Source organism: Erithacus rubecula (assembly GCF_903797595.1).
Source record: "Erithacus rubecula genome assembly, chromosome: 9".
NCBI classification, from domain to species: Eukaryota; Metazoa; Chordata; class Aves; order Passeriformes; family Muscicapidae; genus Erithacus; species Erithacus rubecula.
The window spans coordinates 8,096,955-8,114,709 of record NC_136660.1 but is presented as its reverse complement, the minus strand read 5'-3'; the positions used below and the strand labels follow the sequence as shown (position 1 = coordinate 8,114,709).

General features: G+C 37.9%; 1 protein-coding gene across 1 annotated transcript in view; it reads left to right on the top strand.

The window, feature by feature from the left end:
* Window positions 1-17,755, top strand: part of GRID1 (glutamate ionotropic receptor delta type subunit 1) — a 476,351-nt gene that overhangs the window by 262,488 nt on the left and 196,108 nt on the right. The window contains 1 exon segment of the mRNA XM_079312339.1: window positions 990-1,195. Coding sequence (XP_079168465.1) covers window positions 990-1,195 — 206 coding nt within the window.

Below are 17,755 nucleotides of genomic sequence, written 5' to 3'. Positions count from 1 at the left end.
AGCTGTGATTGAGTCACTGCTAATTTTGAGAGCAACCTGGTTCAATATAAGCTTTGACATTTTTCTTGTTCTAAATTTCACTACAAAATAAAACCTCAGACATTTATTGCAGACAAATGCTGAGAGTCATGAAGACAGAGTACACTTTGAACAAGCAGATTTCACCATGAACATATGAAATGTATTCCTTCATGTTAATGCCCAAAAATGTGGTAAAGGAAATATACTTTTTCAAATCATCAGGAAGTTGGGGCACAGAGCTCAAAGGAGCATGTTTTGAAGGGGCTTGTTTGCATGATTTCTCTTCTTTGAACCACTTTTTATTTTTTTAAAAGTTTTTTTTTTAGACACTTAAATATATTATAATTATACTGGAGCTTTGTGTATTCTTTCATGAGTTTATGGATAAATGGTGGACCTTGGGTCAGGTGGGTTATTTCCAGGACAGGGATAAAAGAATAAGTCAAAAGCAAGACTGTATGTTCTGAATATTGTATTTTTTCCTTGGGAAAAGCAGGTGTGTGAAGTTACAGGAATGAGAAGTTTAGGCATGAGTGATTTATCCTCTTCTTATTTATCTGCTCCTGTTTTCATGTTTGAACTGTGGTGCTGTTGGGGTGGGGCTTTGTTGTTTGTGTGGTGTTAAACCCTGTATCCTTGAGCCTCTGGGGAGGTTTGCAGAGCCACCCAATGCATGAAGTGGCTCTTCCTGAGGGTTCTTCTCAGATCTCGGGGAAAGGCAATTGATGGAGTTTCCCTGTTGGCACTCACTATTGAAGGGAGCTATGGAAAATGGCTGTGTGGAATGCTCCCATTCAGAAAGCACTGCAGGAAAATATGTTAAAAAAGTATTTTCTACCTAATTAGTGCTGCTTGCCTAGCTGGAGGAGATTGATACAATGGCTTTTTATTTTATTTTTTAAATTTTTAAAAATTATTATTATTATTATTTTCTTTTTTTTAAATTTTCCCCTCCTCCTGTGTTACAGATATACGTGGACTGCAGGGATTTCTCGATCAGGCCTCCAGACTGGGACTTGATGTATCCTTACAAAAAGTGGACAGGAACATCAGCAGAGTATTTTCCAACCTTTTCACCACCATGAAAACGGAGGAGCTGAATCGCTACCGGGACACCCTGCGAAGAGCAATCCTACTGCTGAGCCCCCGGGGAGCCCAGACTTTCATTAATGAGGTCAGTGCACAGGTGTTTTTATCATCAGCATTCAGAAACACGTGTTGTCACCCATGTTTTGCCCTTTTGACAGTGCTGGTTGTTTAATGTCAAACCCAGTGCCAGGTAATTGAAATATCACGTGCTCCGGGGAGTGCTTGCTTTGTGGCTAATGCAGATGGGGCAACATGGGCCAGATTAACATAACATAACATAACATAACATAACATAACATAACATAACATAACATAACATAACATAACATAACGTATAATTAATATACAACTTTGTGGGGGGGTAATTATTTTTGTCTGGTTGTCTTCCGCATCGCTATTTTTTTTCCTGGATTTCAGCCACTGTTAACAGGTGACCAGAAAATCTGCAATAATCTATTAGAAATGAAACATAATGTGCGTGAGAGAGCTGTCTTTGCTGTGGAAGTCTCCAAATTCTGTATTAAAGGGACACATTATTGATGTTTGGAAGCTGAATCAAAGAGATTTTTTATGAAATAGTTGGAATTCTATGTTTGTCTTCTTTTCTTAGTGGTTTCTTGAAATCAGTGATGCTAATTAGGACAGGGAGGTAGCTGTTGGGCAAACTTTTAATTAATTTGCTGTGGGCTAACTTTTGGCATTAATTAGTTTTATCCAGATTTCTTAATATTAAATAATGAATTATTTTACAGTGCTTTATATGTCAGAGTTGAGAATGAGAGTTTGAGCCTGAGTTTAAGTTTGTGTATTCATTAGTGAAGATTTTGGCAATAAAGTAGGGGTTTGAAATTTTTTTTAACTAACCAGGGATATGACTGAACCAAGAAACTAAAATGTAGATGGACCTGTTTCCAGTTATCAGTTTTGTTGCATCAAACCCTGTTAAATTAAAAAAAAAAAAAAGAACTCAAATTAGCTCATCAGGGTTTTCTTTTTATCATAACAGCCTTAGTAAATAATCCACAGTTGTGCTCATCAGTGATTTTTTAAATAACAGGGTAAATTTTATCCTAAATAAATGAGGCAGATAGGTAGTTTGGAAAAGATTAAGCACGGTGATAAATTCTCCTCAGCTTTGTGCACACACAAAGGTATTTCCAGTAGAAGAAGGAGGGAGTCAAGAAGTGTTTGCAGCTCTCCACAGCTCAGTCAGTTGTTTTCTTAGGAGACCTCCAGCAAAAATGCATTTTGCTTGGCTTTCTAACAAAGAATCCAAAGCAGGTAGAAAGGAAATGTTTTGTTCAGACCCCAGCAGGGTGGGAGTTGTGCCCCCTTGGGGGCTCAGGGCTCTGGGATTGTTTGGGGGTCAGGTGAGTGCTCTGTCAGAACCTTGAGGTGTCTCCAGGGTAGGGCCAGTACTAATCTGTATTAAACTCTTTTACTATTCACTTCACCTTAAAGCACTGTGTATTATAGGCATTAAGACTAATGACCCTGATATATTTCCAGCTCCCTGCAGGAGTTTAACAGTGGGCAGAAATGAAAAGTAATTTATTTGGCAATCTTCCTGCATCGAATCTTGATTGATTCAGAAAAGCTTTATAAGAGAAAATTTAAATCTTAGAAAGGAATTCTCAAAAGGCTTGAGATATGAGGTGCAGAGTGTAGGGGAGAATCTTTCCCAGACAGAGGCTGGACTTATATTGTGTGAAGAGTTACAATGGCTGCAGTTCTTCAATATCTTAATCAATAAGTGCAACTAATTATCTACAGCATATTTTCAGGGACTTTAAAACAACAACCTGCAGCTTAAATGGAATCCACATTTTTATGTGTTTTACTGAATCACATCATTCTCAATGTGTGGCAGTAAGTGCCTTTGATGGGTTTACTCAATTCCACAGTTGGTATTTTGTACTATAGGTACCATTTAGCTCTGTACTCACTGCTGCTGTTACCAATCTCACTCTGCATCATGGAAATCATTTGAGGTGGGGTTTTTTTTTCAGTTTTTGGGGTAAAAAAGCCCTCTGAAAAAATCTAAGTAGCAACACTAGAAGAAAATGTAAATATTTTATTTGTAAATTTTGCACATATTTTTCATTTTTCTTTAACTCCAGTTAGAAAAAAAAAAATAATTGAAGAACAAAGAGATTTTAAAGCTCTGTTTCTGGAAATGGAAAATTTCATGTGAAAAAAGGCTCCTTACTAAGATTTTCAGTCTTGCTGGGTTGATATTTTGTAGTAGGAGAAAAATGTCTGACAAACTTCAACCAGATTTTTGTTAAAATGTATTGCCTAGCAGCGTGTCTTCATGAAAACTGGGTGCTGAACACCAATCCTCTGGTGAAATGCAGAAGAAAAATAAAAACAGTGTTTGGATTATGAAACCTGAAATAGATTTAGCAGATTTTCCTTAGCACAAATCATAGATATCAGCCATTGGAAGCTGGTACAGGATCTATTTTGCCTAGTTTGATGCTGCAAATGATACATTTTTCTTCCTAAAAGTACAGATGTGGGTTTCAGTCTCATCATCTCTTGGGTGGGCCAGAGAGATCTCACCTGATTTTGTTAGGGGACTCTGTCATCTCATGTGTGAAAAACTTTTGAATCGTGGAATAATTCCTGTTCTCTAATTTTTATTTAGGCATGGTTCATTTAACTCTCTTAACATTTATCAGTGCCTGGTTCTGTCACGTGTCAAGGTTACTGCAGGAGAAATTATTGACCTTTTGTAAGTTTTCAAGATTTAGTATTTTGCTATAAAACTGCTTTGACTGTAATGGAGAGGAGAAAGAAAAAAATCTTTTTGATGATATTGCTATAAACCTGGAATCAGCCTTTATTCAGAACAGGGATGGTAAATGCATTTATAAAATATTAGATATCTTAGATCATGCATTAAAAGGGTATTTAGGGACTGAAGCAAACCTAATCTAGAGAGTGTCCCTCCTTAAACAGTTGAGAAAAATATTCATTTCTCCATCTGCAAAATCCCAGATATGTTTGTCTCAATTAGAAGAGGTGTATGTGTGGCAGGAAAACGATTTTATATTTTGAAAACCATATGATCCTTTTGCAAGGCAGTAGGAAAAACAAGTAATTTAGAAACAGGAAGATTTAGCACTTTTATGTTTTCTGTTAGTTTCTTTGGTCCAGACACAGCAATCTGAGATTCAAAATGCTCTCCCTGAGACAGTGAGGATTCACCTGCCTCTTTCACTTAGCAATGGATATGTTTTTTCAATTGCAAGTAGAGATATTATTTGTATGGATTGCTTTAATCATTAAGGGCTGTACAGGGAAATTAATAAATAGGGAAATATTCAAAGAGGTGACAGAAGTGATGAAATGATGGGAGAGCATGACCTCTGAGCAGATGCTTTGGGAACATGCTCTATACAGGTACTGGAGAGGAAACATGGGCAGAGGAGGAGGAATTACTGGAGGTGATCATGGGCTGTCTAACAGGAAGTAATGACCCAAAGCTGAGCAGGGAATGTTTTCTAATGGAGGCCAGTGGGACAATGGGAGTGTTGGGAGGGGAGTTCAGGGAGACACCATTCTGCAGGGTGTTCAGGAGTTCACTAGCTAAAACACATGGTAAATCAGGCTAGCAGTTTGTCCTGAACTGGTGTGCAGGATGTTCCAGGTGACCCAGGGGCCCTTCTGAAGGCCTGCCAGGAAGCACTTGTTGTGTGAATAAGTTTAGACTTTGTATTTTTTATATACAACCTATCTGAAGAGGAGGAAAAGATCTTGTGGTTCAGTGCTTCTCCAGTTTCCTGTGGCAGATGTGCAGTTCCTGACCTCTGTGGAGGGCATGGTTTCTTAATTCTTCACAGAACACATAGTTTATTTGGGATACATATTTTAATAGGACTTATCTTTATAATTGTAGGGGATATCAATTGCTTCATAGACTTTTCCTTCTTTGCAGTATTTATATACAGCCTTTGCTTTGGAACACCAGTGAAATGGAGGCTGTAACCCAGTTGCATGCAGTTACTGACTTGAAAAAAGAAGGCATTATCAGCTTTACAAAACCTTTAACTCAGCATTACTTGTATTTTTGGCAGCTTCACTGAGGTGAAAAATGTTTTTTGTTGAGGTGGATCTCTTAAAGTGCTGTAGTTTTTGTGAGCCTGCCTTGCCTGTAAACTGGTGAGCTGACTGCAGGAAGGTTAAATGCATATCCCTGCAGCACAGCAGCCTAAAGCAGAACTATTTGCATGCAGGGTAGTAAGCAAGTTTAAAAAAAGAAGACTATAATAAAAGAGAGCAGATTAATTCCTTTAAAAATTAATACAAAACTGCTGTATCAATGTGGCAGGGTTATGTGAATCACAGCAATTCCAATTTGAGTTGAAGCTAAAATTTCCAGTATAACACTCTGTAGAACAGCTGTAATTTATCTCTGGCCTGCTTCTATAATCACCTCAGTGTCCTCATTGGAAAGCAAAACTCTTCTGTTTCTCTTTCACTCTAGTTCCTGCTAAATGTTCTGAGTGAGTCTTTAAAATAAATAGAGATATCTTGCTTTTGGTTTGGGCTTTAGGGATCATTTCACAGTGATTTGTGGCCTTCCTTCAGTCCTGGTCACTGAAGATGCTGATCTCCTTCCTCCCAGAGCACTCTTAGTTGGCACTTGTTAGGGAGCAGTGCTCCAGCCTTCTCTTTTCTCTTCTGCAGTTGGTGGCATGCTATTACTTGACTGGAGCTGAATGAATTATTTATGGCATCTTGAACAATTTGCACCCACAAAGCAATTGTATGAAATGGTTTTCCAGGGACATTCACTTCTCAGAATTTAACAGGAAAAAAATTCAATATTAATTTTCTGGCACTTAGCACTTCATCTCTCTCTCTCTTTTTTCCTTTCCTTTTCTTTTTTTTTTTTTTAATTTATGTTGCAAACATTCAGCATATTAGTCCATATCTCTGTTTTATATGCAGTATATAAACATCTCGAAATATTGTTGAAGAATTTTGGGAAAAAATATTATGCCTCTTCTGTTTTAGAAGGCAATTTCTATGTTTAAAGAGCTGCTAGTGATTTGTGAGTGCTGGTAACAGAACTACAGAAATAATACATTCTTCTTTCAATAGTTCAAGTTAAATTATACCCGCCTTATTTCTTCTAAATCCTCCTCTGGTATTCTATTTCTTCCTTAGAGCTAAAATCTTGTCTGCTATTGTTGACATTTTCAATATGTTAAGAGTCTTTGTGCTTAAAGAGAATAATAATTATAATTAAAGCCCAAACAAACCTCATTGAATTGCTAAAACCTAAGTGAAAACAAAGCCCTCCCATTCTGGGATAAATTGGCTTTGAAGCAAGTTACTTTCCACTGGGCCAAAAAACCTCCCAAAACACAACCCCTCCTACATTTTGCTCCACTATGGCTAATCCAAGGGATGGGGTTATTCTCACAGGGATCCAAATCAAATGTGTTTGGAACACTCAATTACATGGATTTGTAGACACTGTGAAGGGGAGGGGGGGGGGAATGAACAAATGACTTTATGAAATTCTTATTTAGCTTCATTTAAATGACATTCCTTTTACTATTGCAGATAGAAGTGGCAATAATTTTAAATTGTTTTTCTTACTATACTCGAATGTTGCATGAGATTTTGAACCTAAATGTTGAAATCATGAGAGACAGGAGGCTTGCACCCAGTTTTATATGTCTAACAATTACTGATAGCAGTGAGGCTTTCTGGGTCAACTGAGAAAAAAATACAGAAATTGGATACACTGGCCAGAGGTACAGAAAGCCTTCTGAGTCTAAATACTGCTTTACTGGCAGTTTTACCAAGTCTCAGTGTCAGCAGTGATGTCTGGTCTGAAGGAACCTGATTCCTCAGCTCATGTTCTGAATCTGGTGATTGGGTGCAGATACACAGAGGATCATGTATTTTTAAATGTCATTAAATCTGTATGTACAAGAACCAGGCATTCCTCCTGCTCCAAATGCTTCATCCTCAGTGCACTCTTGGGTCCTTGTTTCATTGCAGGTGTTGAGCTGCTAGAACGTGAGTGATTTCAAAATTTGCTGCTGTCCACACATAAGGATGTCAAGTCCAAAGGAAACTGTGCCAAAAATCTAGCTGAAAAAATTGTTAAAATATCTTGAGCTAACATTCATGTTGTGAGCTTCACTAATTTTTTTTAACAAACCATTCTTTTCAACATTTTTTGTTATTTTTCATTTGCTGATCTAGAACTCTGAAGAGATTTTACCCCAAGATAGGGAAGGTTCTTACTGTCAGGAGAGGCTATATTTATGTTTGGGGTTTTTTTGAAGGAACAGGATCTATTAACAATTTGGAAACAGACATGTGTTGTACTTAGACACAGCCAATCCACTTTCTTTAGTAGTGCCTTTAAAGCACTCAGTGCTGGCTTTTGCAAGAGTTGAGAAGGACAATTCTAGTGGGCACAAAAAAACCAAGGCTATCAAAAACTCCCTTTCCACCTACCCTTCATAGGTGTGTTTTCCAAATTATTTCACTTCAGGTTGTTTGGGTGACCCACTGAATACTGTGTAATTTAAAGATAAAGTTCCTATGCATTTGTATTTTTAGCATAGTGCAAAGCAGAATTGAATACTCTGACATATCTGTGGTCATTACAATACATAAATATATGCAAAATGTTTCTCTGAAATACTGCAGAGCTGTAGATGACTTTATCATTCTCAGCAAGGATAATTTTCTGCAATTTAAGTATAATTTACCAGAAAGGAGATATTACTAGTTAATTATGGATGATTAATTTTAAAATAGGCTCCTGCAGTTACATTTCATCATTATACCAGTGTGCCTATTGTAAGGCACTGGCAGAAGCAGCACAGGTACATAAGAAAATAAGTTTGCCTTACAAAAATCAGAAGTAGTAATGGCTATAAAAAAGCTATTTGCCATCTTCCAGTTTTACTTTTTCATATATGTTTAGTAAATTGTTTAGTTGACTGATCTGGGAAAGCTTGGCTTTGAGGATTAGAAAATACATACTGTAATTATTCAATATGAAATTTTTGAACTTACAACACCAGTGTGTACACACCATAGGTACAGGTTGACTTTTTCCATCTTTTTAAGCACAGGGACTGACTTGGGAGTACAGGGTTCTGCACAATCATCTCTTCCCTAAAATGCACTTCTAGACCTGTGTGCTGGATTGAGAAAATCACTGATCCATTTTGTGTGTTGTCCCAAAAGTCACATAAGGCCATTATCCTTGGAAGGGATGAGTAATAATTAGTGATAATAATTTGCACCTGCTTGGCATCTTTTCACAGGAGGTTTTTAGCAAGTTTAGCCGGTGAAATAAAATTATATTTACCCAAGACTTATTTTTAGTTTCAAACTAATTAAAAAATCTATTTAAGCCTTTACTAATTGCTGGCAGCACACAGTTTAGTGGCCTGTGTGAGAGAAGAGCTCAGGTGAGATTTATGTGGGTTTAAGATTAATCCCAAGGAAGGCATCCTAGAGCTGTGTTCCTCCTGCAGTTGTGTGCCAGGCAGGGAGCACCCAGGGTAGGTGTGAGGGTGAGATGTACTGGGGCTCAGCCCCTGTGTAGGAGACACCACTGAGTGCTACATCTGTTCCTTCACAGTTCACAGGGTAGAGTTCCTAAAAAATTGAAAACACAGGGTCAGGGGAGCACTCTGCAAAAGGCAAAGGGAGAAATGTTTGGGAGCCTTGTTCATCAAGGACAAGTGGTTAGGTCTGATTAAATTAAGCTTATAACTGGAGACAGTGTGGTAACTGTGCAAAGAGCTTGCCTTTTCCTGAGGCAGAGAGTGTTCTGTGTCAGAGGAATAACGTGGAGGGTCGTCAGCTCAAAGTGCCAGGTGTCACTTCATTTACCTTGTACCTTGGAGGGTGGCAAATACTGCAAAGCTAGCCAAGGGTTTAAGGGCTGTCTTGGAAGAGGGGTGTAGGCCTGTGCTAATAATTATTTTTCCTGGTGCTATTGGAACTGGTGTGCTTATGCTTGTGCTGGGTGCTGTATGAATTTGTGTCTCTGAAGAATTTGCAGTGTGCAAGAAATGACAGATAGAGACATCTGTGGAGTGAAAGGGATTGATGATGAATGTTGTTATGCAGCACAAACATGTCATTGTTCCACAGTCTTAGAAATGAGCCTTTTGAAAAGAAAAGAAATTAAGTAAACTAGACTAAGGATTGTAAAATATTTGTGGAAATGTTTTTATGAATAGGGGTAGGTGAAGGATGTTGACACTAAGGCCAGAATCTTCAGGATGAGTTAGAGTTAGAGATAACCTGAAAGACTGGAATAAAAAGTGTGTGGTGTTGGAAGTAAAGATGATTAGCATATCTTTGATGTGACAGGTGACAAGGGAGCTATTGAAGCAATATGAAGAGTTGGGTGAAATGATCAAAGACAGGGGTTAGAGATCCTCTTTGCAGCAGAAGTTTCACTGAGATATGAGAGGGGCTTGTGATTCTTAAGGTCAGAAAGATGAACTTGGAAGTAATCAATATGTAATATCATCAGAGCTGGGAAAGGAATTTCTGCATTACAGATGGGTTAAAAAACCTGATTATTAGAAAGACTATGTCTAAAGAATCTCTGAGATTTTGAGCTTATCCTGGATGAGAAGTAAGAATCAAAGATGTCACATGTTGTAGTCTAAATTGGCAGGTCTGATATTCTGGCTGTCCATTTTTACTGAAAAAGAAAGGATTTTCTTTGCCTTTTGAAGGGAGGCTGTTTGAAAGGAGAAATCTTCTTGTCCACATGAAGCTTGTAGGGATATCCTGAAAGCAGTCAGTTTAGACTGACCAGAATGTGAAAAATGTCTCACAGAGAAGTTGATCCAGACTCATCTGCATATGAATGGCACACAGATTTTTTTTTGCTAATTTGCTTGCTGGATGGAATTAATTTAAAGAAAGAAGATTACAGAGTGAATGGATGTGGGACCGTCCTTGGGAACATTGAGAATTTCACAGAAAGTATTCCCTGGAAAGACTAAGCTGGAGTGTCTGAAGAGGAAAATCAGTAGAGAGGTGCTAGGAAGAGGAGGTTTATCAGAAAAAAATGTGATCATCTCTATTAAAAGCATTTGGAAAGTCCTACAGGAGACAGTAACAATTTTAGACTGTGGCTGAAAATGCGAATGTCAGTAGGAACAGTTTAACATGTGTTAAAGGGTCAGCAGGTGGAAGGGAGAAGAAGAATGGGGTGATGGGTATAGGGACTTGATGAGAGAAGAAAGAACAGGTCTAAAACACTTTCTAGGAAGAGAAACAGAGTAAGAAGAAACTACTTTAAAGGTGTGTGGTGAGGTGTTCTAGTTCTTGTGATGGCAGCTGTTTGGAAGATGTGTTAAAAGGTTCCAAGTGCTGGAGGGCATTGGACATGTGGAATGAAGGGACAGGCTGGGTGGGAGCACTGTGTGTGGGCTGGGATTTACATCACCTTTTTGGGTGAGCACTGTGTGAGCTGCAGGGTGACAAATTAGGAGTGAGCTCTGTTTGTCTTTGCAGCTCTTACCAGATGTGCAGCTGCTGTCCTCCAGTCAAAGCTGTAGTAGAAATTACAAGTTTTTGTTGCTGGTTGTTCTGCTATGTGCAAAATTTCTCAAGGGAGAGAAGAAAGTTTTTCAGGTCTTGGAGCATTTCCTTTGCAGTGTAAGGGCTAAGAGAATAAAAGTGGCTTTGACAGTATCCTCTGTGGGGAAGGACTTTGTGTCCTAAGGATATTTCTGATAGTTTTCATTTTCAGTAATACCTTTTTACTGAATAATTCTTCATGCTGAAATTTGCAGTGAAGAAAGTATAATCAGATTTCTGGTTCTGGACAGTGATTTGCTTTTTTTTTTTTTTTTTTTTTTTTTTGTTCGCTGCTTGTTCAGGGTTTTGTCAAGATATGTTTTCATAGCTTTTATTCCAAGATCAATTTCCAAGGTTGATCCCTTTCTGTTGAGACAGGTACCTAATGATTATTGTTACAGAACATTAAATATGGAGGTAGAGGGTCAGTAGTCCCTTTTTTACCAGCTGGGGCATGGGGTTACACAGAAAGTAGGCAATTTACTGAGTTCTCCTGAAACAGGAATTGAAGTTCTAAATGTCAAACCAAGAAGTTGCCCAAAAGGTCATCTTTTCATTTGATACTGCCAGGTATGTCTTTGCCACCACTGACCCCTGGTTGTTTCATTTGAGAGAACTGATTGTCCTGTCACTCCAGTGATCCTTTCTTCAGACATGCAGCCTTTAACCCCTACAGGCTGTGTCAAATATTAAAACTCTCTTTGAATAGTGTGTGTTGGCTTTAGTTTCAGGTAAACAGTACAGTTTGCTCATACAGTCATACAGAGCATTTAAAGGGGTGCTCAGGTAACTTTAAAAAGCTGTATTTTATTTATTGAATTCAGTCCTTTTATTATTATGGAGTTATAGTTTGCTATAGACCCTGCACTGTGAATGAGATCAATTTGTTTGGCACTGACCCATCCATTTAAGTTGAAGCAATCAGATTTAAAAGCTTTGCACTTTATTAATGTGTGTGCAAATAGCAACTGGGTTCCAAGGACACTCTTTAGGAAAGCACCTTGAGTGATTGGTCTTGATATATAATTCATATTTTGCTTCCAGCTTTCCAAAGGAAAAATCACATTAAAATTATTTTTAGATAATACTGTAAAGGGAAAAAACTTAAGCCTTGGCCTATGACAATGACTTTGTGTGTTTAATAGAAGTATATTGACTTGAAAATGCTACAAGTTTCTTAATAAGTTTTTCCATAATTTTATTAAAGAGTATAGAGATTTTTTTGAGATGTACGTCAACACATTAAAAAGTCCTCCAAACAAAACCACAGTGTTCATTTTCTGAGCTATACTAGCATTCAAGGTATTTTAAAAATCAATGTCAGTTCTGAATGCATCTCAATTGAGAGTAACAGCCACCTACCAAATAGAGCATTTCAGCCTGGATTCAGTTATGGATTCTTAATAACAGTGTGCAGTTCAAGTCAGACTCATCCCTGATGGCTCCCATAAACAGGAGGCACCCTAGCACTGGAAATGCCCCTGTGTAAATAAGGTGGTTGCAGCATCCAGGGCAAATAAGCACTGGAACTGTCCAATTTGAAAAAATCTGTGGCATGCAGAAGTGCTAAAATATTACCAAGAAGACAAAATAGTAATAAAAGGAGGGCCCTAAAACTCCATAAAATTAATTAATGATTAATTACTTAATAGAACCAGTTAAGAGCTATTGTGTTTACTTCCAAGCGTATTTGGGTAAAATATATGTGTTTATTTAATATAAATATATATAAATATAAAAATATGCATGTACTGTATATGTTTTATATATATATATACACACATATATATATATACACACATATATATACACATATACACAACTTGCAGATTATACCATGCCCAGGTCAGTCAGTTAAGAAGGAATTTGTATGTCTAGAAATACAGAAGAACAGAGAGTAAACATTTGTGTTCTGTGCACCTGAAAAGGAGAATAAAGATACTGGAGCATAAATGAACCAAAGAGTGCAAGCTCTTCAGGGTTTTTCTGTTTCAGTTCATTAAGAACATTCACATTTCTGATGTGCTCTACTGATATTTGCAAATAATGTTGGCACCTTTCAGCATAAACTGGGTGAGGAACTGTCTCTTTAAAAGCCTTTTGGGATTGAGCATTATTCATGCAGGGGATTTGCAATGCTGACCAAATGGAACAGGAACAGTGTAGAAAAACTACCTCACTGAGGCTCATCAGCCCTGAGTTTCCTGTGGGTGATGAAGACACAAAAAGTAAAATAAAAAAAAAGGTCAAACCCTTACTGTGAGTGAGCAGGGAAAATCTGTATCCTGGCAAAGCGTAGAGGTCTCCTAGGAACATGAGGAATGCTTCAGTGTGAGTGATAACATCATCCAGGCTTTGGTCCCAAAACTCTCCACTTCAATGGTGACTTGAGCAGAAACTGCTGTTTGTGATTTCCAAATGAAATTTGTGGAATGCTGCAGTCCCAGATGATAAGGAAAGCAATCCTGAATGAAATGACTCAGTGGCAGTGTCAAAGCATCAACAAATTTGTGAGTAACCTGAGGCTGAATAGTCAATTTTGGCATTTCAAGGCTGGCCCTCCTGCAGGGGAAAGCCTGGCTGGCTACATGGAATTGGAAGTTACTGAGGAGGTAAGAGGGAGTGTTGAGCTCTGTAGTCTTTTAAGTAGAAAATCTATGAATGTGTTTAAATCAACCTGGCTGTACTGGTGCTTGTGTTGCAGATAGCAGCTGCCTCATATGTCAGGGGTATAGCAGTGACACTGACATGGACACAGCGTAGTGTGCATAATCCTTATCTCTGGTGTGGTTTTTGCTACTTTGAAAAATGAAATTCAGCTTTGCTAGCCAGAGAACTTATGTCTTTCTGTTGTTCCTTTTATTTCACTCCTCTTTCCAGAGTTTCTCTTTGTGATAGATTTAACTCATTACTTGTGGTAAAAAAGAGTTTCAGAGATCCTTACAGTAAATAATAGTGCTGCTGATGTTAAAATTATTTACACAGGCATTTAATGAGATATGTTTTCGTTGTTGTAATTTATAATCTAAAGTTTGAATTAAGAATACATATAAATCTTTACAAAGAGGTAATGACCCAGTTATGCTGTGTCCAGGAGCTTTGCTTATGTATAAAGTCCAAGTAAATTCTTGTCACTTTGACCAAAAATTTATTAAAAGGAAACCTCTCCAAAACCACAGAAACCCACAAGACCTCACTAAACCACTGAAGCTTTCATGCTGCTGTAATTAAAAGTGAACACTGTGAACTGTGTTTTACCACAGCACTGGAGCTGAGAACACCCTCTATGCTTGTCAGCAAACAGTTAAATCAAGAGACAAATGGCTCTAGAGCATAATGGAATCTCTCAATTTCCCACTCTGGTATTGATTTGCAAATGAATATGCCTGTTTGTTTATTGGAATCACCACTACTCTGGAAAATGTTCTAGCCAAGAACAGCAAGGGCTCTGGATTTCATTGTTTGTCAATGTCAATTGCTTGTGGAAGGATCAGGAGCAATGGAGACTTGAAATAAGAAAAGAGAAACCCATCAAACAAAGAACAAAAAATTGTGAGCTGGAAAAGTACTTTGATACTCGAGTTTTAAAAAAGACTAAATGAAATTTGAAGAATAAGAATACAGCAATGTTTCAATTCCTTTATTAAGGACAAAGAATTATGGGAAATCAGAGCATGTGTGCTTTTGCTAATGCTCATTATCTACTCAGTAATATAAGAAGTCCTAAAACAATTGCGAATCTAGAACAAGACTTGGGATCTGGAGAATCTGTTAGCAGTAGATATATAATTATATGAACATTTCAGGCATAACTTCTTCCTATCACAGGAAAAGTGTGAGGATAAAATCCAGTGATATTCTTGAGAAATCAGAGAGTAAAGTAGTGAGAACAAGGCAAGCTAAGTGGATGGGGTAGTTTAGGTGACTGGGCAAGTCAGATGTTTGTGTCAGTGTCATGGGTTTGAGAAAACTTTGAAATCCCTCTTTGTTAATCAACAAATTCTTAATTTATCTAGAATAACCAGTTTTCATACAGTTTGTTAATGCTGGGATGAAAATTGGTGATTCTGATGCCCTGCCCTTCCCCTGAGCCTGCATGTTTGTTGTGCATGTTGTCCCTCTTATGCTGTTTTCCCTTGGTCCTGCACAAAAATGAAGGTAAGGGAATGGGGTTTCTCTTTGTAAATCTGGGTAAACTAGCATCATAAGCATGTGAGACAAGAGAAAATGGAATGGAGTAGTGGAGTACTGCACGTCTTGCCCTTATTCAAGTAGGGAATTTCCACTCATCAGCTGAATCTCCTAAAGGATGTCAAAATGTCGTTGAAGAAAATTATGCTGTGCAAACCCCTCCAGCTCTTTGTTGCTCTTGACAAGAGTACATGAAGTTCTCTAATATGCAAGGGAACTGTATCAGAATGGCTGGTTTGTGCATTTCCTGCTGCTGTTTATTGGCAGTATGGCTTCTGGAAAGGTTAAAGTAGAGGCAATTCATCCAGAATTCTGGCACCAAAGGTAGCCAGAGTCTTGGTGCCAGTCCCCTCATTTGAGTTTGACCTTGCTTTCCTCTTGGTGTTTGATGTAAAACTTCTCTGTTCTGACACTCAAAATGTTCTTGGTTTGAGAGGCCTCCAAACCTTGTGATGAAACAGATGCTCCCTGTTGCCCTGTGTCCCTGCTCAGTCTCTTTAGCTCCACCAGGGCATGTCACCGGGCTCCTGGTGTCAAGGACCACAGTTAGGCTGAACAAGGTGTAGAATGGCAGCAAATTTCTCAGTGGATCCATGGAAAGTGCAAATTGCCACTTCTGCACCCTGTGCTGGGCTTTTGAAGTGCTCTCCATTGCTGTGAGGGCAGCCCTTTTATTTGATGCTAAAACAAGAGCTCTGTAGGCACAGGTGAGGACCATCTGTCTTTTCCTGCTCAAATTAGGAGTGTCTAGTCAAAGGAGACTCTTAAGACATCTATGTGAACAGCCTTCTGCTTGTGTATTTATTGCAGTTTTCTTCAAAACAAGGGCAGATTTTTTTTTCTGAGAGAAAGAAAAGAGCTGATTTTTTTCTCTTGTTCCCTTGAAAGTCTTCTAAATATTTTGGGAGGAAATATTTGGAAAAAATTGACTGTGCATCAAAGACAAAATCAGACTCCATGGGACAGTAGCAAAAGAGAAAGTATAGAATAAAGAGGAGATATCAGATTGTGATGCTGAGGACTCTTGATGGTGCTTAAAAATAAGTTCATAACAGGCTAAAGAGCATCAAGAGGGGCTGCAGAGTCACAGAATTTTGATAGAATTAGGGGAAATGCCATCTGCAGATTCATAATGTTAATATTACCATTATATCTTATTTCTTGAGTAGGTCAGCGGGATTAAGTGGAGGCTGTCTAAACAAGGATGAATTTCACCCTTAAGCCCTCAGGGATCAATAGAAATCTGAAACTGCAGAGACTGAAAATTGAGGGCTACTTGTTTTGTGTAGAAGACATTAAGACTAATAGAGTGACATGAATATTTTGGAGGCATCCATTGATGTCTAAGAGCAAGTGTGTCATGGAGGGAAGGGATTCAGCAAACATTTGAATCTTCTGCTTCTCATAATTTGAATATTGCTGGAACTGTTGTTCTTCTATTTCATCTTGATTTCTGCTTTGTAACTCTGCAACATTGGGAAGGCAAACTTATGGTGGAAAGCAAATGATAAATTTGGAGAGAGCAAGCAGAGATTTGTAGTTGTTCTTTGGGAGTGGTTTTTGGTTGGCCTTGCAAGAATCCTGTTTGTATTTAATTTAAATATTTATAAGCAAATAGTGAATTTTAAATGTAATTCAATGAGAAGGGTTTGAGTTAGCTGCTAGTTCTGCCAGTGAATAGTAAATTCCCTTCAAGATTAGCAAATGAAGTATGATATAAGCTATTAAAAATACTACCAATAGGAATCTGGTTCATTAGCTATATTGCTAAGGTTACAAATGAGCTTCTTCAAATTGGCAAGCAAGTTTTTTAAACATGTTTGTGTAGAGCTGAACTTTTGGTTTTGTGTATTTTCTATCCCTAGATATAATAAAACTAATGCATTTGACTTTGATTGTAGTTAAATAGTATGAGTATGAAGTTATATGCATAGACTATAAGAAAGACTGTAGGCAAATATTTTAATTTAGGGATTTGATAGAGAAATTAATAAATGCAGCCAGTAAGGTGTCTGTCCAATAAAATCTATGAGTTTTAGTAAGGGCGAGATTCTATTTTCCTCTGAAATTTGGGTTCTGCTTTACCTTGTTTGGTCTACAATTATTCCCTCTCTGAAGAGATCCCAGTGTTCATCCTTGTTTCCCTGACTCTGCAGTTCTCAATACTTGCTTTGGAATAGTTCATTAACAAAGTATAACAGAACTTCCTCATTTCCATTGTCTGACTGGATCTCAAAATTGGATGGATGATCCTTATTTATAGGACCAGAGCCAGTTTTAGCCATAAAAATGGTCCTTTTGAGAAAATTAGATGATTGAAAATGCTGAGAGCTCTACTTAATGGCATGCCTCTCTCAGTGAAAATTGATAATAAGATTTTGATATTAATTTATGAATGATTTAAGTCATACTTAGGATCAGATCACACTTTCTGCCTTTAGATGTCAAAGAAACCAAGCAGCCAACAAAATCTTGTTATATCTGTATCAGGGTACCTACAGAATGTGTGCAGAGCACCAAAGTCATTGCAGTTTTTATTTTACTCTCTTACTTCACAGTTTTACCACAGAGTGTATTGTCCTAGTGAGAAAGTTGGTATCTAGGTTATACTAAACTGAACTAATCTCTGATTTAACCTTGTGGGTTGTTATTTCAGCTTGTTCCATGGCCCATTAGTTGTCCTGCCTGCCCACAGTAGCTCAGCCAGGTGGCAGGAGAAGCAGATCAATAGGGAATGCCTGGATGCAGGATCATTTACAGATGCAGCTGTCTCACACGTGCAGTTTGGAACATCCTTGCAGGCCTTTCCATTGCTTCATCTATACTAGGGCTATCATTATTTCATGCTCTTTCAACA